The sequence below is a fragment of the Epinephelus moara genome, chromosome 16, assembly GCF_006386435.1.
Source record: "Epinephelus moara isolate mb chromosome 16, YSFRI_EMoa_1.0, whole genome shotgun sequence".
In the NCBI taxonomy this organism is placed as follows: Eukaryota; Metazoa; Chordata; class Actinopteri; order Perciformes; family Serranidae; genus Epinephelus; species Epinephelus moara.
This window is the reverse complement of record NC_065521.1, coordinates 19,936,205-19,961,982: the sequence shown is the minus strand read 5'-3', so window position 1 is coordinate 19,961,982 and position 25,778 is coordinate 19,936,205. Positions and strand designations below refer to the sequence as shown.

Genomic DNA, 25,778 nt, shown 5'->3' with positions numbered 1-25,778 from the left:
ATGTCAACAAACATCAGAAAAATAGAAAGAGTAGGAATTCGATGGGAGATCGGACAATGAGAATCATATGGTTATGGGTGTATGGACAGGTCCAAGACAAAGTCCTTCTGACGTTTTGGAAGCATTTGATTGGAAACTAGTTTTATGTATAAAGTAGTCCAGCGTCTCAGAAACAGCAGCTTAATCTAAATATTAAAGCTGTTTTTCTGTTTAAAGTTACTTCCATAGCTGTGAGCCTTTACCTGCTTTCATCTAAAGTGGCAGTTTTCAATGATTGATTGACACTCACCTGTGGTGACGTCAGCAGCGGGACTTAATGGGCGCCTGCAAACAGAGGAGGAAGTGAGTGAGTAAGAAGAAATATGTGACAGAGTGGAGCGGAGGACTACATCTGTTGCCTAAGCTGCACTTCTCCACGCACCGGACAGCAGCTCTCTAAGGACCGCAAGACTCACTTGTGATACAGTTTAATAAGAAGGCTGGTGTTTGTAAGGTCACCTCTCACAGGTAAGGCAGCTGCTCACAGTCTCAGTGTTTACTGAACTGCGTTTCACCTCGCTGTTATGAACCATGGGAATGTGAGGCAGACATTTTTGCTCCCACCCTAATCCGTCTTTTCAGGCAGCGCAAAGTTACTGGAAATTCAGACTGCGACTGAACTGGGAACATAAGCACATAATGTATTCAGCTGTAGGTGTTATAACTTATATTCATTTTAAAACTGCAGATAACGCTGTTTACTGTTTGTTACAATGTCATTTTAACACTGTCGCTGCAATGACATGTTTGTAAGAGTCAGGCCTGCTTAATAACGTGCCTGTGTGTCTGCACTTGATGGTATACTCTTTGCACAGGGCAGGTTAGGAGCATTTGTCAGAGGAAAAGTGTGAACTTGTTTTCTTGTAGTTTCTGTGGCGCACAGATTTGCTGGAGCAGGTCTGTGTGTGCTTCTGTGTGGGCAAGTGCAGTGTAGGAGTGAGCGGTGAGTCACGGGTTGAGTCCCTTGATATGAGTTTGAGGACTGACACAACTGGCTGCTCCGTCCGACTGACTGTGTGTGAGTGAGATGGGAATTGGATCACGGGTTAGGCTCCCGTCTTTGATGGGAAGAGATGTGGAGCCCCACTGTAGGTCACTGGTGGTATTTCAGGGTCATCCAGACATCAGACACTCATATTACCCCTGCTGTTATCCCATGTCTCCATTTAAGGTGCTATACATGTTCCCTGTTTGCAGTTTGGACATGTCCTGGTTATGCACTTAAAGTCTGTAATTTTTCCCTCCTCCTCAGACTCGTTCCATGTTGTAGGAGCTGAAGAGCTCAGCAGACCCGGCCGAGGTGACGGTGGGAGGACGCCATGTCCCAAAGCCAGTCAGACAACTGCACAGGGGACCAGGCCCCTCTTATTCTGGAGAGCCACTTCACCACTGAACTCCATATATCTGAGCCTGGAGATGAATGCTGCCAGCCGCAAAGCTCCCCCACACCCCAATCTGAAACACCCACACCTGAGGAGGATGAAGTCGACAGGAAGGTTGTGCCTCAGAAGGTGGTTTTGAGCACCCAGAGTCCTGCAGCGCTGAAGGTTGGCACCCACCAGCTCATCCCCAAGAATTTGGCTGCGTCCAGCCGGCCTAAGAACCGCCACCACACCACCGTGGTGACATTCCCAGTGGGACTGGAGCACTCCAGCAGTGGGTCCCGGAGCCGTCACTCAGCCCAGGGGCCAGATGTGTCCTGGGAGGATTATGACAGTGATGGAGACGGCTTTGCTTTGAGGAGGAACCGCAGGAACAAGTCATACAGAGCTGCTGTGACCAGCCTGGACATTGAAGCCATGGCGGCGGGACGATCGGGTGCAGCCACGCTGAAACCTGTCAGAGAGGACAGAGCACCCAGTCCTGGTCCAGCTCGCAGCCCTGGACGCAAGGTACATATACCAAGGGGTTTCGGGTCAATGGGCAGTATTGTATCATATCCATTTTGTTAAGTCATTGTTGATCATACTGATTTTTTTAGTCACAGTTGGCTCATAAAAAAACTGTAAAAAGAATATTTTATCTCCTGATCTGTTGGATACTGTGAGTGTTGTGTAATTGAGGACTATCAGAAGCAACTGGCCAAATCAAAGTGTCAGTTTTGATGCCAGTCATGCTCCTCAGAGCCCAGCTGATACAGTTTTGTTCTTCCAATTTCCTCATCGGTCACAGCCAGCACAGCCAGTAGCGTTGGCGGTGCCCTCTGTCAAATTCTCCTTTAGTCACAGTGATGATGCTGTGTTTCCACAACTGTTTCCTATCTTCCAAACCAGTGCCAGTGTTCAGGAAGTCCCCCCAGGGTTTTAACCAGAGTATACCAAAAATGCTACATTAAAGACTGTAAGAATTAGTGAGAAAGAGAGAGAGAATGAGATGTTAGGAGAAAAAATATATAATAGAAACTGAGTATTATGGAGGCACATGTATTCCACAGTGTTAAACTCAGGCTGCGCTGCTGTCTCCCCTCTAGCGAACCCTGGGGAGAAAGAGGAACCAGAACCAACGTGGATCCTTTAAAGATGGTATGTTCACCAATGTGTCACTCTGTCCACTTCTCTAAATTTGGCTACAGGACTACAAATAGTTGGGAAATAACAATGAAATGGGTCTTTTTTTATTATAAGGATTGCAAAGCAATTATGTGTTGAAGAATTTCTTGATACGTGGATGCAAAGAAATATGTGTCATGGCTCAGAAAAGGTCCCGTGAGGCAACAGTAACAGTAGAGGACAGAGCAGGAAATCATTCACTGTGAACGTTCCCAGCATGCTAAATGTCAGATTGTTGAGACATGAATTTTAAAAATGTGATGTCCTGCAGTGTCGCTGCCACTTCTCCAGTTTGTAATTTACAGTAATGTGGATTTGAGAAGGTTTAATTGAAGAATTGTTCGTCCACTTGTTGAGCTGATATCTCACTGTCGGCTGCTCAAAATTTCAAGATGCAGTAGCAGACATCTCAACATTTAAATTCTTTCTCAGTATCATAATCAGCTTTCACCTGCACATTTAACCCTGCAGGAATCAAACCTGTGTCCTTTCATTAACTTAGTGGTCTCTGTATTATTCTCATAACGACACAGTGCAGGCAGAAACCTGCGTTTAAATCAAACTCACTAACAGCTTTTTTTTCCCAAACAGATGCGTTCTCACCTCCCACGCTTCCATTCTCAGAGTGGCTCGTGTTATTGTGTTGACAGATTCCAGCTCTGCTTTCGCCTTTCAATTTTCACACTTAACAAATTACCTACAATTAACTTCTTTCAATGCATGTGACAGATTCTTATTCTTAAATAACATCAGAATTCCTCATGCATAAGCTCATTATGACAGAAATATTTCAGTTTAGAAACCAATTTTTGCCCTCTGAACTTCTGTAGTCATAAAAAATGTTCCCTGTGAGACATAAAAAGTCACGTGAAGCCAAATTCTAAAACCGCTGCACACTGAGACTCTGAATTGAATCTTAAGTGTTGTTAATCGATGCCATCCTCAGCGACGCCACGCCTCTACCAGGAGATCCGTGAGCGAGGGTTGCACTCCACCAACCAGGATGAGCTGCTGGACGACTTTGTGGTGGTGGAGCCTCCAGTGGAGGATCAGGGCATCGTGGTAAAGAGCTACCGGCCGGCACAGCTCACCTGGAGCCAGCTGCCGCAGGTAAACCTGTAGCTGAACTGACATCCAACTAAAATCTTCATTTTTTAAATGCTTACAGTCTTACATGCTGCTGCGTTAACTCCCACACTTTATGAGCCTGTGAAGAGAGAACAGCTAAGTTTGCTATAGAAGTCAGAATATCCACTGAGCCTGTCTGACAGGCTGGGGTCGTTAACATTTAATTTTTACCGGTTTCAAAACAAGCTCTGTCTCAAATATACAGCAGAATGGGGAGCTTAACAATAGTTTCTCTCTATCTCTTTCAAAGGTGAAGAACACAGGTATCCTGACACTGATCTCACCTCAGGAGAGAAAGAGACAAGAGGTAGGAATGTGTGTGTGTGTGTGTGTGCGTGTGCGTGTGCGTGTGCGTGTGCGTGTGCGTGTGCGTGTGTGTGTGTGCAGATAGGCATCACATGCATATCAACTATGCGTACAGATATGTCTTAGAGTGGATTTAAGGTGCTACAGGAAGCAGCTCTGATGCAGCTCAATGACTGAACATCTTTCAGTTATAAAAAAAAAATCCCAATTTAAACACAGTCTTCTTTCTAAATTATATTTTTCATTAACATCCAGCAGTCACACAGGGAGAATAACTATAATGTAATAACTTTTTCATATACCGTAGGCTTGACACTAGAATGCAATGCAGCCCTAAGATGTGTTGCATTTAAAGTTTGGGGCGAAAATGACATCAAGACATTTCAGCAACAAAAGTTCAGGTAAAGAGACTAGAGTCAAAAAATCTCCTTTCCTAACCACTGTTGTCTGACCTTGATGAAAATCATCATGAGGTCAAGGACATTTTATAAGGACTTAAGAAAAGACAGCAATGGTGCTAATAGAGTCCGAGTGCACTTACACTAGGCTCCCTAATTATGCAGCGTCAGATGTTATCGATGTGGGTCTGCTGTGATGAAACTAAAATGTTCCAAAGATGGACTACTCAAAGCGCATCATCATTGCAGTGGTTAGGCCCACTACTTTGCATATCATCATTCTTAAGTTTCAAACATGTTGAATTAAAAACATCCCTTTTTCTCAAAAGACAGACGTCTTTGTTATGGTTGATATCCTGATTATGATCTTGGTGAGATGTTTATTGTCGCTCCGGTTATACAAGTACAATCATGTTAAACATTTTCTCTGAAAGGCTCCATTGAAGAAAATGGTAGATCGGAAATATAAGTACATGTGAAATATAATGAAAGAATAAGCATATAAGAAGCAATATGTTTTTGAAAAAAAGTTTTTCCCAAAAGAACGGCTGACCAGTGCGTTGCTTTAGATGTTGCTGCTGTAGGAATTGTGGGATCTCCTTTCCTTTCATAAAGGGTGGTCTAGTGTGTCCTATGCTAAAGGAGAAAATAAAGGAAGCATTGAAGCACCTTTCCTAGCTTTAAGAGAATTCAAACAGCTCCTGTCATGACTGACACTTGGATACTTCCAGGTCATTTCACTCAATTAGGAACCTTCCCAAGTAAAAATGCCTTTGACTGCAGGTGTGGTTTGGTTGAATCAACACAGGATCCTACATTTCCCACAATGCAATTCCAAAGCATCTGTTAAAAGTTTAAGACTCAGACCCAAGCCAAGATTGCTCAGATGACATCATAAGGGTCATGAAGTGTGTCTTAACATAGAAATAAATAATCTACAGTCATATTGATTTCCATCCCACACTTGCCAACATTGTCTGGCAACAAGTTCAAACTCATTCTCAGCTTTTGTGTCAGAAGGCTTTCTAGGAAACGAAGGAAGTCACTGAGCAGCAGCAGATGTAGATAAAACAGGCAGGGGTAATTTAGATATAAAAAACAAAGCCAATTACATTTCAATACAAAAACAAAAACTCCTAGAAAGCAACTGAACATCACAGAGCAGTACCATCTTACAGTGTAACTCTGTCTGAGGGTGGATTTCCCCTTTTGTAATGAGTCTGCAGCAGCAGTATGACAACAGATGTTGTGTCAATACCAAAGGTCCACCCTGTGTGCACTCTAGTCCCTGAATAAAGCCACACCCTGTCAATGTGATCACACTCAGCCCGTCTGCTGAGCAGGTGCTCGTCTTGCTCTTTTGTACCATAAGTCACCTCATGGGTTTAGTTGTTGTGACCGAGCAGTGTGCTCTGTAACTCAAACAAAGCAGGGCTTTACCAGACAGATCATTATTTACTATTCAATAGTGATATTTTGAGCTTTTATTCTGAAACATGAAAGCTGGTTTGAGATTTTCAGGAAGTATAGTTCTTGATTGAGCTCAGTCAGTGCACTTTGGTCCTGTCTGAGCAACTTCACCTTCACAGGAAGTGAAGGGGTGTGGAAGATGTGTCAGCACCACCTGATGGCTCACCTCCTGACCACAAACAGCAGAGGTTAACTAAGCCCTCCATTTCAAAATACTCATACCATCATACAGTAAACAATACTTTGAACACCGCTACAAATTGACCACTGCTTATATGTTTTGTTGTCTGCTGCTATTTGCCTCTGATTCCTGAAGATAACTGGTAAACTATTATATTACAGTGTGTAGAGAATAGTCTAAGTTTCAGTGGAGTCTAAAACAATACCAGTAAATGTCAGATTGTAGTGTCAATACAAATCAGAACTTAGATTCACCACTGTGCTCCAATATTTAAGATGTAGGGAGAAGTCAGTCATAGAGGAGAGCAGAAATGTGTATTTCCCAACCAACAGCAGCCTCACAGGACCAGAATGCATTTCAGCTACAGCATATGTTACATGTCAGTGATTTTGAAAAACCTATTTGATGCTTTGCTCTGTTCATCTATGAGTAAAACCCACATTTGAATACAGAAAGTAAAGGCCATTTCTCTGGATGTTATTAACCCCTAGAGACTCAACATAGACCCATTTTTGTCTTTTTTGGGAGGGACAGGGGAGACAGCAGGTCAACAGTAAATGCCACAAAGAAGCAGTAAACATCACCTGAAAACAGGAAACCTGACGATTAATTTGAGATGCAGCGCAGCACGTTGTGTCAAGTTTTTCTGGTCATGAAGCTTTAATAAACACTATGTTTTGGTTAAAGGTAGGATCTGGAGGATTTTCAAACAAAACAAAATATAGACATATACATTCCTGCTTAATCATCACCTATGGGCTTCTACTCATGTGTGGTGGTGACTCTGTTTGCAGAGCTCCTGCCCTTTAACTGTATTTTGATGTTTTTGTGAGCTCGGACCGCTTCTGGGTGGAGATTTCCCCAGCCAATGAGAGAGCGCAGGTGCCGTGCCCGAGCGTGTCCGAGCGTGCACCAGCGCGGCTCCGTACACCCGGGAGAGTTGAGCCTGATAGAAGGGGCCAAATTTGAATGTGTGTTTACAAACAGCAACTGGAAAATCCTCCAGACCCTACCTTTAAACACCTATTCGAAGTTAAAGGTTTAGAGAGTATTAGAGCTTAGAACATTATGATGGAAGTATATGATGGCCATTCTCGTGCTCAATTAAGTTTAATAAGTTGTGGCAGACATTTTTGGGTTGATACCATTTGTTTCACAGATTTGGTTTTGCATTAAAGTTTTTTTTACCCCTCGAAAATTGACGAAAATTGTCAAAATTCCCTCCAGAATACCTCATTAAAACACCAAGACCTTGAGGAACACTAAAGAAAAATCCATGTTGTGATTTGATATCAAAACATTTGGCATTTGGAGATTTCTGTAAGCAATGCATTTTTCAGCAATTTGATGGCGAGCACTTCTGTTGTGGAACTGTTCAGAAACCCCTGTAGACACCTTAAGCCGTGGCTGTAAAGTTTCATGAGGCTGTGACTATCCTAGAGGTCACAAAAGGTTTTTTTATACAGTGATCTCAGTTTCCAAAAATGTATTCACTACAATGACATGGCTACTATGGGGATTAATATCAACACACATTAACAAAATTTAGCCCATTGAATCCACAAGCGTCTCAGCTCTCCAGTCATACCCAAATTATGCAATTGCAAGACTGTTTAGGGTCCCCAGTATGCAGAAATATTCAAATACAATACACAATATAATACTTTTACAATGCATTCAAAAAACTGCCTGGTTTTAACCCAAAAATCATCTTATCTGATGAAAAGGATGTTTTGTGTCTCTGTTAACAACCACTTCTCTTCATGTTTATCTCGTAAGTATGGTGTGCCTCAGGGGTCAGATCTGGGACCAATTTTATTCTCCTTGTACATGCTTCCTCTTGGGCACATTATTCCGAGACATGGTGTCTCTTCATTTTTATGCTGATGATACACAGATGTACCTGCACGTTAGACCCACAGACCCTGGAGTGATGTGTTCACTCAGTTTTAGCCTCTTTACACTGGCTCCCAGTATGTTTTAGAATAGATTTTAGGATTTTACTGATTACTTTTAAGGCTCTTCATGGTCTTTCTCCCTGCTATATCTAAGACCTCTTGGTGCCGTACATGCCAGGACATACTTTGAGGTCTTCAGGCAGAGGTCTTTTGTCTGTTCCAGAGGCCTGGCTGAAAACTAAAGGGGACAGAGTGTTTGCTATCAGGGCCCAGAGGCTCTGAACAGTCTGCCCGAGGAAATTGGGTCAGCCAAGTCAGTGATCTCTTTTAAGTCCTTTCGAATTAAAAAAGAAGTAAATCAAAAACCTTCATCAAAAATGTACAGACCACAAGTTTGATGCTTGAAAAGAAAGTACATGCTGCAACAGGGTGCTGTTCCTTCACATGCACACTTATTTTGGTTTATGTGGTCATTTTACAGGCCATTTTTGAGATCATCACATCGGAGCATTCGTACCTGCACAGTCTGGGCATCCTGGTGCGTCACTTTAAGAGTAGTGAAGCTCTGAGGAAAACGATGACGGCCACAGAGCACCATCACCTCTTCTCCAACATCTCTGTCATCCACCAAGTCAGCAAACGGTGGGCACAACTCTCTGATAGTCTTACATGTGTGTGTTTGTGTGTGTGATGGAAAACAAGTGCTGGGGGAGGTTCACCACCTTGTAAAAAAAGGATCTGATGATGTTATCAGTGTGTGAGGCAAGGTAATGGTCTGATTATCCACATACAGTGTGTACAGATTTTAAATGGGGCTGCACATTGAGTCATTTTGTGTGTGTGTGTGTGTGTGTCATACAGTGAATGATGTATACCCAGTTACCCACATAGATGTTTTCAAGCAGTAGGTGTGTTGATTTAAAGTTTCAGGTAGAGTATTTGCCCTGAGCATGTGTTTAGTATCCTGTAGGCTCCATCAACATGTTAAAACACGCTAACCAAACTGGTTCTGCTGCCTAGCTGCCCTGAGTGGTATTCCCGGGCTTTAGGATGATAATGTGCTTGAGAGCAGCCTGCGTTGCTCTGTACATTGCTGGCTGTGCTATTTTAAATGAAAATAGATCCACTTTACGCAGCAAGAGAAGAAGTGTCACCCTATCTTTGATCCTGTTGTTCTGTTTCCAAGTAAAACAGGATTGTGAAACTAGAAGGCCTCAGTAGCTGCAGTATGATGTGACTGACAGTGGCTGTGTGTGATTGTGTGTCCTGGAGGTGCTTCCTGGGTTGGGCTGTTTTCCAGGTGTCATTTTACTTCTTTTTGTTAAAAAGGCACTGAGCGAGGGCAGGGCTGAAAGTCATTTATCCTGTTGTGATAGTAATGGAAAGCCTTTACAGTGCTTTGGCAGAAGCAACCACCTGGATCTTACAGGAAATATTTAAACTGTACATAGGTTTAGTATTTTAGTATATTAAAGAAATACTTCACCCACAAAGTGACCACTTGTATATCAATTAGTCATGTTGTGTTACCTTAAGGAAAACTTTGTTTTTCTTGCATGCCTCCACGGAAAATGGCATGCCTCCACGGACATACATATTGATATATTGATTGATTGGGGACCATGTTTAACACAACAGACTATATCAAACATCCATTAACAAACTCTTACACAACTCATGCAGTGTAACCCAAGTCTCGTTTATCCAGTCTTTAGTATCGGAGTCTGGCTGTGAAGAGAGCAAGATAAGTTTTACTTTCAGTTCAGTTTTAAATAGTAAGGTTTTAGTGAAAATGAATGTGTTTGGGAAGTACTGAGCCTATGACTGGATAAATGAGACTTGGGTTATACAGCACGAGTTAAGTGAGAGTTTGTAAATAGATGTTTTGATACACAGAGGAACGCTCTGATAGTGATGATGCATGTGTGTGTGAAAGAAAGTGTGTTTCTTTCCAGGTACAGTATCATGGGCGTCAAGAAAAATCTGCCAGACTGCCAGAGACAGACAACCATTCACACTCACCTATGGCCAATTTAGAGTCACCAATTAACCTGCATGTCTTTGGACTGTGGGAGGAAGCTGGGGCATTTGGAGAAAACCCACGCTGACACATGGAGAACATGCAAACTCACACAAAAGGGGTTCCCCCACCCTGGGTTAGAACCAGGGCTGACTGATCACTGTAATCGTGATCACTATAAGTGGGTTCCACTGTAGTTGCTGTTTTTTCACATGGTCCCCAATCAATCCATATATCAATATGCTCAGCGTTCTCAAAGGAGACATGCAAAAAAAAAAGTTTCTTTATGAATTCAATGTAACATGACATGGCTAATTGATATACAAATGATCATTTAGTGGGTGAAGTATTCCATCAACATGTCTTCTCAATGTCGCCCAACATCGTAGTAAATCTCATTGTGTAAATATTTTGTGAAAGCACCAATAGTCAACCCAAAAATATCGTCGCAGTATCGATACTGAGGTATTTGGTCAAATATATCGTAATATTTGATTTTCCCCATGTCGCCCAGCCCTACTACTCACCTGACACTTAAAACCTATAAGTCACCACACTCAGTTCAGCCTCAACATGCTGTGCGCTCACACAGCTGTGTGTCCTGCTCAGATAATCACTCTGTGGGAGGGAAACACAGTCCTTTCACTTCTTTACTAAACCTCCCCCTCTCTCTCCATTTCCAGGTTTTTTGAGGACCTTGAGCGGCGTCACTATGACAACCCAGTGATCCGGGACATTAGTGATATTGTTCAGAACCACGCTGCCCACCACTTTGAGCCCTACATTGTCTACTGCTCCAACGAGACCTTCCAACAGAGGACGCTGCAGAAGCTGATGTGAGTAGCACAACAAAAACCCGTAACAAGCTGAGTTTCTGCAGTAACACGGCAGGATGAGCTCAACCTTTCTCTTTCTTTGCATCTATTAGAACCAGTAACACTGCATTTAAAGAGACCCTGAAGCAGATTGAAGGGAGCAGTGAATGTGGAGGCCTGCCCATGATCTCTTTCCTCATCCTTCCCATGCAGAGGGTCACCAGACTGCCGCTGCTGCTGGATGTCAGTTTAACCTTTACTTGACCAGATGAACAACATCTTAAAAGATACATAGCAGCTAGAAAAGGAGCCTTGGAGAGAAATTAGAAAATTAGGAAAAAAGTGAACGCGTGAATAAAAATCATTTATATATCTGCACTATACTATAACTTTGCAAATACAGTATGCACATGTACACGAGAGTTAATAAGTTACTGATGATTTAGGAACTCCAGATACAGCTTCATGACATGTTCAGTGGTGCAGAAGGTTGTTTTGCTGACAGAATTTTATAATTGGTTCTTTGTTCCCTCCTCACAGACAATCTGTCAGAAAACTCCAGACAAGACAGCGGAGTACTTTGCTGCTGTTTGGGCACTGAACGCCATCAGCAAGGTAGAGATGTTTGAGAAAGCACTCTTTAGCCCCGACCTCTCATTTGCTATGATGATGATGATGATGATGTGTTTTTAAGGTCATGATTATGATGTGATTATTATTTCAACAGTTGGTCACCAGCTGCAATGATGGAGCTCAGCGGATGGAGAGGACGGAGCAGATGTACACCATCCAGAAACAGATGGATTTTGGTAAAATCAAGGTAAGCTGTGTTTGTTATTGTTGGCTATTGGTGAAAAAACAAAAAGCAAGGAAAATAATTGAACTTGGATGAGGCTTTGGGTGGATTCCCCTCATTTAGTACTGATACAGATCCACTCTGCTGACTTGGATTAATATCTCTTGTGTCCTCACAGCCGTTTCCTTTGGTGTCGTCATCGCGGTGGCTGAAGAAGCGTGGTGAGCTGGCCTTCTACACTGAAGAGCTCAGCATCTGGAGGGCTTTCAGCAGCAGGACCTACTACCTGTTTCTCTTCAATGACGTACTGATCGTCACCAAGAAGAAGAGGTCAGTCGGACTAAAATACAGAGTTCCTTTTGAATTTTATTCACTGGTAGGAGGCCCTGGTGCAGAACACGCTGGAGGAATTACATATCTCGTCTGGCCTGGGAACGCCTTGGGGTCCCCCAGGAGGAGCTGGAAAGCATTGCTGGGGAGAGGGATGTCTGGGGTGGATGGATGGATGGATGGATGGATGGATGGATGGATGGATGGATGGATGGATGGATAGATGAAGGTCCAGCTTGTATGATTTAGGGGCATCTATTGGCAGAAATGGTATATAATATTAATAAGTATGGTATGTTTACATTAGTTTATAATCACCTGAAAATAAGAATTGTTGTGTTTTTGTTACCTTGAAATGAGCTGTTCATATCCATATACATGTACAGACAAATACTGCATCTAGATAGGGCCATTTATGTTTTCACGTTTTGTGTTGGCCACCATAGTTCTCCTGTGCACTTGGCACACAGGAGAAGTTTTAGTTCTGCAACTTCACTGCTGAATGCCACTAAATCCTACACTCTAAACCTGTAAAGTCAAATGTAATATTCTGTGGAAAAAGGTTTTTACAAAACAACGTAAACACAATAATTCAGATGCTTTCAGCCTCCTGTAATATCCTGTTGAAAAGTAGTCTGGCATTAGAAAAAAGAAGCCAGAGCAGGAAGCTAATTTTGGTGACCTCTGGTATATGTTGATTTCAAAACTTAAAGAAATATGTCACCCACAAAATGATCATTTATGTATCAATTAGTCATGCAGCGTTACCTTCAAATCGTGAAGAAAATGTTTTTCTCACATGCCTCCACGGAAAATGATGAAAATATTGATTTATTGATTCATGGTGGACCACGTTTAACAACAGCAAAACTAGAGGTAGAGTGAGTTGTCCACTAATCGGAATATCAGTGGTTAGATCCCCAGCTCCTCCAGTCTGCATCTTGAAGTATCCTTGAGCAAGATACTGAACCCCAGATTGCCCCAGATGCCTGTTCCATCAGGGTGTGAGCGTGTTAAAATCTGAATAGCAGGTGGCACCTTGTAGGGTAGCCTCTGCCTCCTCTCACTACTTCTGGTAGTGTGGGAATGGGTGAATGTGACTCCTAGTGTAAAAAGTGCTTTGAGTTGTCAGATGACTAGAAAGGTGCTATACAAGTGCAGGTCCATTTACCGTTCCTGTAGTATAGTCTTATTTGTCCAGTCATTTGCTCAGTACTTCCCAAACTCATGCTATTTTCTAAAACCTAACTATTTAAAACTGACCTAAAAGTGAAACTTATCTTTGCTCTCTTCAAAGCCAGACTTGATTGACTTTCAGCCCTGCCCTTGATTCAGTTTTGCTGTTGTTTAATGTGTTTCTCAATCAGTCAGTAGATCAATATGTTCGCCGGTTTCCGTGGGGGCATGCAAGAAAAAAAGGTGACACAGCATGACTAACTGATTTACAAATAGTTTTGTGGGTGAAGTACTCCTTGAAAGCTTCTTACAGATCAAATCACTCTCACTTTCTTTAATAAAATAACCTAGTTGTGTCATTTGCTAAAATGGAGACTGCTGGAGAGGGACAAACTTCAGATCCACGACCAGATTTTGCAGCATTTCATGAGCTTTGTGGTCTTTTCCGGGTGACTCCCGTGGACACTGAGTAGATCCAGCTGCTGCTGCTGGTGGACAGGAGACGTGAGAAACAGAGTGAAATGAGGAGAGGACAGGGACGGAGAAAGGAGAGAGCATGGATGTGGTGCGTGCATACTTGAGATTCTTCAATCTTGCATTCAGCATGTCAGCTCGACAGACTGCGGCTCTCTGTTTTGAGTTAGGGAGAAAGCAAACAATGTCAGCACAGAGGAAGGAGCTGCCCACAACACTGGAGTCACTTTCAGGGTTGTTAAGTCGAGACTGTGACCCAGTTGTCAGGTGATAATATCTACGAAATGCTATTAGCAGATAGTCAAGGAATGTGGTCTGAATGTGTTAATAGTACACACACATACACAGTAAAACAGCTGCTGGGTTACGCTACACTATAATGCACAAAATGATCATTTAAAATCATATTATTCCTCTGAATGTTCCTGCACAAGTTGATTAAAAATGATTCTGTAAATGAACATATGAATAAAAACTGTTTGTTTGTCCAGTGAGGAGAGCTTTGTGGTGATGGACTACGCCACCCTAGAGAATGTGGAGGTGGAGATCGAAGGGGATACAGAGGGACGGGCGACTTCGCCGAGGAATGGCTCCAGCTACGATCTTTCCTTCAGGCTGCTGATGAGCAGGAACAGCGAGGGCAGAGCAGTGCAGATCATCCTGCAGGCTGAGTCCAGGTACGGCCACTCTCACCTCCCATCAGCCATGAGCGGCACATAATAAGTGCAGTTATTATCCCTTAAGTGGGGGATGTATGTTTGAAACACAAGATTCAAAAAGGCGACATTAGGTATGATTTCGTCTAGAGGGAGGGAGGAGGATACATAAATGCAAATAGCCTTCCTTTTACCTCATATTGATGGTCATGTTTAAATGGTAACTCAGGTATTTTTCAAGCTGTGCCCTTTAGCTCTGTGTTTTTGTGTCCAGTATTGGGCAAGAGCTCTGCAGCTGGCAGCCACAAAACAGGCTGCAGTGTAAACACTCATGCATTTGTGTATTTTCCATCCAATAAAAGTGCTTGTTTTTGCCACTAACACGCTCAGATTATTATAAGTGTTTGACAAAATTATGGAAAGGACCCCGACAGAGATAGACCTTTTGGTAAAGAGTAAGATCCTTTTTCTGAAAACCAGACACAGTCTCAAAATCGCTAAAGCCAAACCCTCCAGACTCCATTTAAATAAACAGTAATTTTATTATTGTTAAACACACTTCGTTACAAGTCAACAGACATAAAATAAAACTCACAAAAGCCATCTTGGTTTGTCTTTTCACTCCTCTAACTATCACCAACTCTGGTTTGGTTGAAACAAACCCTTAACACCAGGTTAGATGTGAGAATAGGCTGTATCTATGCATGCTAAAATCACTGTTTATTTAAATGGAGTCTGGTGCGTTTGGCAGTGGTGATTCCGTGGCTGTTTCTGGTTAAACAAAAGTCTCCTAAGTACTGGACCAATTTAAAAAATTGCTGTTCCCATTTGTCGCTTCAGCACAGAAATGTGGGAAAATAGGGTCCAGGTTGAAAAATACAGAAAATTACCTTTTAAGGTTGAGGGGAGGATATCATCAGGGGTTGGCTGTGGTCCTGCACTGCAGCTGGGGGCAGCTATCCCCTGCTGTGAGGCTGTAGTGGAACCTCATGTCCTCCTGCTGCAACCCAAATCAATTGTTTTGTGTCTGGCTCCCTCTACTGGCAGAACTGTTAATGGCAACTTAAAATGTCCCTGTGCATTTAGTCCACTGGTATCACATGTACAATACACAACACTGGCTTTGGAGTCATATTTAACAGTACTTTTTTTGGTCTCTGTTGCTCAGGGTGGACCGGGCACGTTGGATAGTCACACTTACAGAACACAAGCAGGCAGGAGTCTTCATCTGTAAAGATGGTAAGTCAGCATACTGTATTTACCAAGGGTGTCATTCTTTAAAATACACTCCGAGTTAACTCTGAGCTCGACCTGTCTTCAGTGTGTACATGTCTTTGAAAGCAGCAGCTAATGATGAATCTGGTCCTTTACCTTTCATGTGTACATTATTAACTTGTGTGCTGCACAGAAAGCAGATGGTTCGCATTCACTTTCCATTTCAAATTAGTCTGCAGCTGTTTCAAATGCAATTTTATTCATATACATATCACAGCTGCACAGGTTCTCCCCTCTTTTTCAGACTAATAAACTATTTACCAATATTTTCTTGATCTATGTGAATCCTGACTTTGGGTTTACAATGCTTTACAAACACTTAAAAACAAGATCATAATCTGTACTTACTTGCGTTTGACTCCAAATGCAGCACATGAAAACAGCATTCTAGTACAGCACCTTTAACCTTACTGCTTGTACACTGTATGTGAAACAGATCTAAGTCTATACGATCCCACAGTGTGTGCCAAACGTGCCTTGGACATGCACAGAACTGTTTCAAAACCAAGACAGACGTGGAGCGATCATTTAGTTTTATGTGTACTGGACCATAGTGTCCTATAGATCTGTAGTCCACATAACATGAACAGTATTTTGGGTATTAAATGAAATCTTGTTTGAATTAAAGCCATGATCTCGTTCATACAAATACATTATTAAAAACAGAACCATCACACGAGTAGCAAACACAGGCTGTTTGTGAAATGGCAGTTGTTCTAAGAGCAGAATTATCTGTTTGATATCTTTATCAAAGGGTGTGCCCTCTCAGGGAGAATGACACAATCCAGGAAGTGATGTAATGTGCGGTAGATATTCAGCAGTGTGGCCCAGGTAGTGTTTTTACAGTACAGGGTTGCAAACGCTCCACCAGTAAGATGAACAACGTACAAAGTGCTAAAGAACAGAAACTTGAAACAAAGGTAAATTTGTGCTGCATTCCATTTACTTAGGAAGCTTCAGAGTTAGAGCTGGGAATGACGTCACACACAAGTTGACCGCATTCCAGTACAGCAAGCGGGAAAACCAAGATGTAGTTAACAAAACTAGTTGATAAGAATGCACTACACTGTAATTTCCACACATAAGAGTTGGACAGTACTGTGTACTTGGCTGATTTAATGAGACATACATGAGACAGAAGTATATTACTGACTACTAACACACTGTACTAACCCAGTATATAGTATATGACTTCAGATTTAACTACCGTTAATGGGCCGAACAGCCATATTGGATTATGGGGTTGGTGGTTGGTGAGGTTCCTCAGACTTTCCTGCTCTGAAATATGACTTAAGGGGGCGTTCCAGTTAAAATTTCCAACTGGGAACTCATAAATTCTGACTTCCTGTTGCAATGGAATGCATCGATACTTCACCCAACGTAAAAGTTGTTGGTTTTATGAATCACATTGCATTATGGGAATGTGTTTAAGGTCTGCCGCAGTACGAGGCCACCAAAGCCTACATGCCAAAGGAGCCAGATGAGTTGGGGCTCAAACAAGCTGAGCTCGTCATCGTGATGCAGAAAGAGGAAGGTGAGGCCCTGTGTGTGTGTGTGTGTGTGTGTGTGTGTGCATGTGCACTTAGCTCCATCGCCACTAATACAACATCATATAAATTCATATAAAAGCATACAAGAATTCTTAGAGAGGCATCTTAAACTGTGTGCTCTTCCCAGCCTGGTGCTATGGGGAGAGGATGCGAGATGGAGTGAGAGGCTGGTTTCCTTCGACCTGCGCCACCGAGATCACCAATCCCACCGCCATGGAGAACAATATGCAGCGTATGAAGCGTCTGCGCAAAGAGACCAACGTTTGAGTGACTCCCAGGATGCACAGGGAGTGGACAAAATATCAGAAACACCTTCCAGTAGATTGGTGATGCTCATAAGGTTCGGTTTTTGTTGAGACTCAACACAGTGGTCCAGAAGTCCATCAACATCACACTGAAAGACATTTACCAGGATATGAAAAGTCTCAAAAATGGCCACTTGTGCTGTCCTGGTACCCCAGTGGTCTATGATGAACACCATGTGACCATGAGGTTTCTGGGCCGGCCATGTTTCATGTTAATCTCCGCTGTCAAGACTGTTCAAACCAGTTATTTTAAAACTTGACCATCAAGTTGAACTGACAGTTAAATCTCAGCCAATAGCGATGTGTTGAAGAGCTACTGTGTATAAGGGTGTTTTTCTCCACCTTTAAGTGCAGCCAATAGAGAAAGGACATTTTCAATAGTAGGACTTAGTGGCCGTCAGTGGACATATTTACTTGTACAGTACAACCCTGTGATTTCCTTGGTGTGAATGTAAATTTAAACTCAATAGCTGTAGTTAACAATGAGCCTCAGAATCAGCCTAGGATTTAATGTGGAATCTAGGAGCTACAAACTTTATTTTATTGTCTACATACAGTTGTATGAGGAGTTGCATGCAGAATAATTTAAGTGTATTACCTACACTTTGGTTTCTTGAGTCTTGCCACCTGACCTCAAGATGAGGAACTTGATATAGTGCTGAAGGTTGGTTGCATTTCTTATTGTATTGCATTGTGATGTCATTTAAAGATGCTGTGTAGGGTTTATTTGTTATCTTGGTGTAAAAGAAAATGTGACAGAATTATCAAAGTAAAACATTTACCATTATAAATGCCATTGTTAAATTTAGTTGATTGAAAAAAAACTCAACTACATGGCTTTATTTGTCTGAATGTATTCATATTTGGGATGAAAAACACTCCAACTTAACAGTATACTATGTAACTGAAAGAAATAATGTGGTTTGTGTCATTGTTTAGAGCCCGTATACTTGAAATATAAAAATAAAGCCAACACACAGACAACGTTCCTGGTTTCTGGACTTTTATTTGAGCTTGCATTTTGTTAAAATGTTTGAATACATAAAAAGTTATTTAAAAATGTCAAACTGACCAGATATCAAATTCCATTTTTTCTTTAAAAACCATTTGGTGTAAAAACTTAGGACAGATTTAGAAAAACATTTGCTGTTTCCCCAAAACGTTTTGTAGCTGTCACATAAAAATAATGGAAAAAAAACAAGTCTGCATAGATTCTGCAGGCAATCGGTGGTAATCTGGTCAAATGCATGGTGCAAGCTTGTGACGATCGTCAAGTCAAATCTTTATTGCTCAGATCTTGTTTGATGTTTCATCTTGTTGACAAAAAAACTGTAAAAGAAGAAAATTGGAAAATTAGTGAATTGTTCATCTGTTTGATACATTTTCAGCCATTTGAGTTTAGTCATGTAGCATGCTGCAGCATGGATTGCCTACAAATGTGCATCATCACCAGATAGAAAAAGAATCCAAAGCCTAAAGCTGCTGCTCTTACGGAGAAGAGACAATAGTGAGAGGGCTCTATGCTGCCAGACAGTTTGCTTTATCAAATCCACTGCATTACCTCATGCTCTGGATCATCCACTACAGAGCCTAAAAAGTGCAAATGACAGCCTTATTTAGCTAGCTTAGCTATTACATTTAAATACGAGAGCTAAGCTTATTTAATGTCATTATCCTTTACTGTCGGCTCTGTCTGAATACAGATTTGTGTGAGGTTTAAGTTAATGGAAATAATCAAGTCTGACTCAGGTCAGTCATCATGAGGCTACAGACTCACCCGGACGATGGTAAAAGATGGTAGGTGCCGGTGGGCAGGTTGTTCCTACTCAGCCCCACCCTGCTGGGCCTCGGGAGCGGACGTTTTCTCTGCAGATGGGTCACCTCCTGTCTTGGCCTCCTTGGTTTCCTGGCCGGGTTTGCCACCAGTCTGTGGGCGTCTGCGGCGGTAGTTAAAGTTACGACGATAGCGCCGCTGGCGGGGCTGTTGGTTCTGACCACCTTCGCCGCCCTGATTCTCCTTGTCCTCCTCGCCGTCCCGCACCGGTCTGGGACGTGGTGGACCCCTGGAGTGAACAAGCAAAAAGCAAAGGGGGGGATAAGCAATCATGATTTATACAGCAACCAAGAAGTGGTGATATCATGCAAAAAATACATCATCCAGTGAGATGAGATGCAGCTTTAAAGTCGCAGGCAATTGTGAATATAAAAAAAATGTACACGATCAAAATTTGAATGCACAGCTGCAATTTGAGGTTAGGCTGCAATAAAAGGAGAGCGTCAGTGGCCAAAACAGGTGGCATTTGCTTTATCATGTTCATTTGAAGAGGTATATTTAAGTTAGTGCACTCTGGGCTAGGATTCAAACAGCCCAGTGTTTTACGCTCCCTTTGTTGCAGCCCTGCTTCAATGAAGCCAACATGCAAACCTTGGTCTGAACCTTGGTCGGAAGCCTCTGTAGTAGCTCTGCCTCGCTGGTTTGTTGCCCTGGTCAGGACCTCCCTGGCTCTCGTCACCCTCACCTCCCTGAAAGCAAATAGATCAGACAACTGACATGCGGCTTTTTACAAAGCCAACACGTAGGCAAACAACATTTTATAACAGTAGTTATGCAATGTACAGTCCTTGTAATGTTGAGGCTGAGCAAAGAGCGACTTCAGGTGGCTCCAACATTGCTGAGATTAGGGTCTCATTGGAGTCATTTTGGAAGATACTGGCCAGACCCCCGATACACCAAGATTTTTTTGTTCACAACCACGTGAGTGTTAGAAGGAGAGGGTGTTGTGTATGACATCAACATATTAAGGGTCCCGACTGGGACGGCTGGGTGCCTGCTTCAGGATAGTAGCCCTGTGATGGCGTACCTCAGTCATCTCTCCGCGTGGTGCGTTGGTGTACGGGGGCCGGCGGCCGTAGCGTCTACGTACAAAGTATGGCGGGTAGTGCCGTCTGCCAGGGTATGCGGGTCTGCGCTGCTGTGGCTGCGAGTCTCCTTCAGGGGCGCTCTCTCCCCCCTCTCGGCTGCCTTTGTCTCGACCTCCACTGCTTGGCTCACCCTCTCCGTCACTCTGGTAGTTCTCATAGTCTCCACCACGAGGAGGGCCCCTTCTTCTGGGATAGCGCCTATAGCGGTTCCTGTCAGCGGCGTACTTGCTTCCCTGGACTGGGGTGCCTCCTGGGCCGGTGACATTTGCCGCCTCTGCTCCCTTTTTTTAATAAATACATTAACATTACAAATTAATGATCATGGGAACAAACAATTGCTCCAAACTAAATCCCAAAACTTTGGACCTAGTCACATAACAGACTGAGTTACATATTAAAGCAGTTTACCTTCTCTCCCTCAACTACATCAAACTCCACAGTTTCTCCATCTCCAACACTGCGAAGGTATTTCCTCGGGTTGTTCTTTTTGATGGCTGTCTAAAAACAGGAATAGTTCAGATGAGATTTTATATTCATGAATATTTAGAGAAACGACAAAGGAAAATAACACTAACTACAAATTACCTGGTGTACAAAAACGTCCTCTTTTGTATCATTCCTGGAGAGAAAAAAGGAAAATACTGTCAGTTACTTCTAGTAAGCAGTATTATGATGAGCCGCAGAATGCATCAGTGTATCTGTAGACAGATTGCAACTTAACTAGAGTGTAAGGATAAGTACTGTGTGTAACAACAGCAGAGAGACCAGCAGACAAATTGTCTACTCAGCTTTGTAAGCAAATCAAAGCCATAATAGGATTGGGAATGTTCCTTCACACACAAAGATGATATCAGGGTACTTAAGAAGTGGGGATGGGGGTGGGGTCCACTTACCTATTGATGAAACCATATCCATTCCTGACGTTGAACCATTTGACTGTACCCAGGACTTTTGTTGCTGCAATGACATACAATGAAATAAAACTGTTAACTAAGATTAAGTTTCAGTCATTTCAATGTTATACTGTTGAGATGTAGGATAAATGAAAAGCCCCTAACCAGCTGCTCCATGTTTCACTAGACCTCTACTGATGAGAAACAGTAAGGGAATCAAATAACGACAGATGATGACAAACTAACCAAGCCCAGATAACGTGGAAGTTATATTTAACTTCCAACTGTCACCCGTTTATAGATCCTGATGCTTAGGGGGTGCCCTATGCCAGCTGCACTTGATATGAACCAATAGCTTCATGACCCAGTAATGACTGCGCTATTTCTCTTGCGGAACTCAAGACATCTCATCATGTAAATTATCAGTGCCTCTGTCACATGGAGCCGCCGTAGTACGGCATATCAAGGGTGGATGCGGTAATAGATACTACGCTGAGGTCGCTGGCATTTCAAAGTTCAACTACGACAGACCTACTGCCCCATTTTAAGCCGCACTGCTCAGGACTTGAGCGTTCACACGTGGTAGAGTCGCGCCCGGATACGTTAGCAAGCCGTAAGCTCAGCTGGCTTGTTAGCATGGTAGCTAGCAGGGTCTCAACCATGTGGTTGGATTAAAGCCAGCAAGCGAAAACTATCGTAGTACATCAGAGAGTATCTATTGAGGCCAAACCTTAAGCAAGACTGAATAGAAATATGTCGGTGTTACAATTGTTTTCATCGAACAAACAACTAAATGGCGAAAGATATCCATGGAATCGCAGGGCGGACATTTTGGGTTGCCCCTTCAGCCATGTAAATAGCTAACGTAGCTTCGTTAGCCAACGAGCTACCAGCGCTGATAGGTAGCTAGGCCCAGAAATTTGAAGAAAATCCAACAACCGTTGACAGTTGGATTTATAAACCAGAATTGCGATGATTATTCAGACGACTAATTAAGGGACACGTTTGCGGACGTGTTTCGATTATTTTTGGAGAAAATACTGCTAATGCGGAACCAGCCGCTTTGCTGTGAACAAAGGGACGGCCAGCAGCTAACGTTAGCTTGCCTTTGACTACAGTAGTCGTAGCCGGCTAGTGAGCAGTGTGAAATAACTTCGTGTTCCACCATGATGTATGATAAACTGTTGTGTAAATTACAGTTAACGATAACGTTACAACCTCTCGACGTCAAGTCGTATTGCCTGACTACTTTTATTGGACAGTGGCACCGACGTTAGCGTAGGGACAAGCGTCCTGAAACAACCTCAACGATAGCGCGTGTGACGGCCGATCGGCAACATGGCATACTGTGGCTGGACGTTAGAAGGCCGGTGAACGGAGAGATTAACCGGCTGAAATAGAAGGATTACCTGTACCAACCATATATTCTGATCTGAAATAAATGTCACTTGGAGACACAGTTCATAATTTACAACTTGTATTTAACTATTTGCACAACAGTGGATATGTAAAGCTATAACTGATAACGACCCATATTCCAACTGACATTTTTAAATTTGAGTGTTGCTAACGTTAGCTAACGTCAGGACCAACCGTTTTGCTTATTGACAGCAAAAGGAAATGTAATGCTATTTTACCTCACTTGTGATAAAACTTCTCAATGTCAATATTCAATTTAATGAAAATATTACCTTAACAGGCAGAAATTTAAGAGGCGCTTTAACAAAAAAAAAAGCGTATACTGTTATGTCAGTTTCAAATATTCTACGCGAATTGATGGCTTTATTAGACTGTTAGCGTACGTTAGTTATCAAACGGTTAAATGAGCCGGTGATCTGCTAGTTCACGTTTGCGACCGCCGCTTTTGCGCATCGCCTCCACGGTGTCCCAAACCACGTTAGCTAACTCAGCTAACTAGCTCATTTCCAGTAGTCTTACCGATGACCTTCTTATCCCCCGCGGAAGCTGCGGCTGCCGGGCTGGATGGGCTCTCCGCATCGGCAGCAGGCTGCGGCGGTTGTTGCGTCTCGGCCTCGCTGCTCATGGTTACTACTGGTTGGTAATGGCTTCTGCCGGCGGCGGCTCTCTGCTATGTTTCCCGGTGCTAGATGGTAACCTGGGCCGGCGGTGGTGGGGGCTACTGCCTTCGGGCTCTCTGCGTTCCTCTCTCCGCTCCCGTTGCCGATCGAACTGGGCAGAATGAGATACTGTGCCGGGGAATGTTCCTGCTCGGGGGTCCGCCCAGCTACTCTTCGGATTGGTTGGAATCTGTAACGAACAACAAAACGCGCTCCCATTGGCTGAGACAACTGCCAATTTCGGTCGAGAGAACAGTTTGCAAAAGGTGATTGGCTGAGGGAGAATGTACCTGTCTATTGTCACCGCCCCATAGTGATGTCAAAGCCAGACAAGTCAGACAGATAACCGTGGATTTTTTGGAACAGAGCGTCTGCCAGGTTGTGTGTCAGTCTTTTGACGGATTTCAACAAAATGTACAAACGCTGCAAAATATGATCGCTAGAATTATTATTACCATGCCGTACTTAAATAGAATGGCGTCATAAAAAAGACACAACACGGCTTTGAGATTATTTTCATTTCATGTTTGAATCTTTGGGAAAAACAGACATTCAGTTGAGTTGTCTCTTGACTTTGACTGTAAACCAGATGTCATTTACGTCTCTTAAGCCTTGGGATATAAACGTTATTTTGAAAAGTGGGTGTTTGCTTGAGGCGGAATGAAAATGTTGTGTGGCTGCCATCACTACTGACAATATCTAAAATTCCTATAGACATTAAACACTGTGTGCAGCCCCATGTGCACTGAGTGCAGCCCTGTGGAAATGTATTGAGGGATCACTGACCTAATTTAAGTAAAGGATTAAGAATGCCTCAATATTTCATGTACAGAACATTGTGTAAATGTTATATTAATCGTTTTCACTGCATTGTCACAGTTGCTGTGGTAGAGCCTCTCACACATACACTGAAAGATTTAGGGAGAGAGCTCACTTTGGTGTGCTGTAAAGAACATCAAGTTCCCAGCAGCATTTCCACAACCTGTCAGTGTTGAAAGCTGTATCCTGTAACAACTAAACACAAAACAACCGAATGCACTGTTCAATAACGGCAAATTACTGTAAATAACCTTATTATTACAGTTGAAATGTGATATTTTTTGTAAGAGGTTAGCCCAAAACCATTACATGACTGTTTTGAATAAAGGTCATCTCAGGACAAGACAGCCACAATGAACAATGGCCATAATGTTTCTTCATAATTTAAAGACCAAGCAAATTTCATGTCCTGAAATGATTCAGTATTCAGAGAGAGCACATTAAAAAATGTTGTCTCTCATACTTTTCTGTAAATTCTTGCTGAGATGGATACATTTCTTAAATTTCAAGGGCACATAAAAGCTTAAATAGTGACATCCTGGTGTAATAACATACTATTTTCTTCAATCATATTGCCTTGCTCAATAAACTGGTTAAATGCAGTCATTATCCCAATGCCACTTTCAGTAGCACGGAGCAGACAAACCCAGACTGAGTGCGAGGCAACCCCACTGCAGCCCCCCCTTCCATTGTCATGTTAATGCTCCACTGGCACTGTTTATGAGCACTGGCTGATGTGTGAAGAGCTCGCTGTTAATGGCCGAGCCCCGTTCTCCCACACAAAGATAGGCTTTAGCATTGACCCCAGAAAGCCTCCCCACGAAGAGGCTCCCCCCTCCTCCCAAAAAAAAAAAGAAAAAGAAAAAACCTTCTTCCTGCTTCCATAAGAACAGAGTCTCCATCTGAAAGGATTCTTTTGTGCTGAGGGAACAAGGTCCAAGGCAGAAGAGGGAGAGTGTGGATGGGGGAGGGGGTCTGGTGGCTTGGATTTGTATGGATAGCTGGGATAGGAAGAGGTAGCCATAAGTTCAGCAGAGGATTGCTTGGCACTGGAGTGTGTGCTTTGGAGGACTCTCGTGCTTTTCACTGTAAAGTGTTTCCCTCCTTTGCTCCGTGGTGATGAGGTTGAAATTGATTAGCATGCGCTATCACTTCAGCTTCCAAATACACACAATTCCTTACCGATAAAATATATTTTTTCAAGCTGTATACCGATTTCTTCAAGGTCAGAAGCATATGAGGAGGGGGAAATGAGCTACCAAAAACACTGCATAATACACTGGATACACAGGCCTCACATAATTAAATTTGAAGCAGTTGCAAAACATACATGACCAGTTTCTTCATTAGATATTAATTTGATAAAATGGTGGATTAAAATATAAATATGAAAAAGGGCCTGATGGATCATTAGTAAGTTTTTGATTTGTGTTATTTGTAGCTGGTCTTACACTCCATGGCTTCTGTTAACATTTTAATAAATACTTTTATTTTGTGAAACTGTCTGATGGCAAAAAAAATAATTCTTTGTTACACAGGCATACTTTAAATAGTATATAGACTTTTACTGCCTGAGGTTGAGAGAACGTTAAACATTTGAATCTGAAAATAAAAACAGCTCAACCACGAAAAAACACACACATGATGCCCATCACAGATTTTTTTTTCCTTTTTCAAAGAAACAAGATCTCATCCAAGGG

The 25,778-nt window shown here is 42.6% G+C and overlaps 2 protein-coding genes across 5 annotated transcripts; one reads left to right on the top strand and one right to left on the bottom strand.

Moving 5' to 3' along the window:
* Positions 1–318: 318 nt before the first annotated feature.
* Positions 319–18,567, top strand: arhgef16 (Rho guanine nucleotide exchange factor (GEF) 16). The gene is made up of 15 exons (XM_050064112.1): positions 319–507; positions 1,292–1,931; positions 2,510–2,561; positions 3,535–3,698; positions 3,967–4,023; positions 8,451–8,611; positions 10,673–10,825; positions 10,918–11,047; positions 11,345–11,419; positions 11,532–11,624; positions 11,779–11,930; positions 14,072–14,257; positions 15,405–15,475; positions 16,944–17,045; positions 17,189–18,567. Exons 2-15 carry the CDS (start codon positions 1,359–1,361, stop codon positions 17,326–17,328), a joined length of 2,109 nt encoding a protein of 702 aa, XP_049920069.1. The 5' UTR covers positions 319–507; positions 1,292–1,358; the 3' UTR covers positions 17,329–18,567.
* ybx1 (Y box binding protein 1) lies at positions 18,353–23,256 on the bottom strand. Of its 4 annotated transcripts, none has more exons than XM_050064148.1 (8): positions 23,120–23,256; positions 21,182–21,245; positions 20,874–20,907; positions 20,697–20,786; positions 20,228–20,569; positions 19,792–19,889; positions 19,144–19,429; positions 18,353–18,695 (listed from the first exon to the last, which is right to left on the bottom strand). In XM_050064148.1, exons 1-7 carry the CDS (start codon positions 23,223–23,225, stop codon positions 19,189–19,191), a joined length of 975 nt encoding a protein of 324 aa, XP_049920105.1. In that variant the 5' UTR covers positions 23,226–23,256; the 3' UTR covers positions 18,353–18,695; positions 19,144–19,188. The 4 variants fall into 4 exon arrangements, with proteins under 4 accessions (XP_049920105.1, XP_049920106.1, XP_049920107.1 ...); XM_050064149.1 differs by having other exon boundaries at positions 19,804–19,889; XM_050064150.1 differs by having other exon boundaries at positions 20,291–20,569.
* Between the last annotated feature and the right edge of the window lie 2,522 nt (positions 23,257–25,778).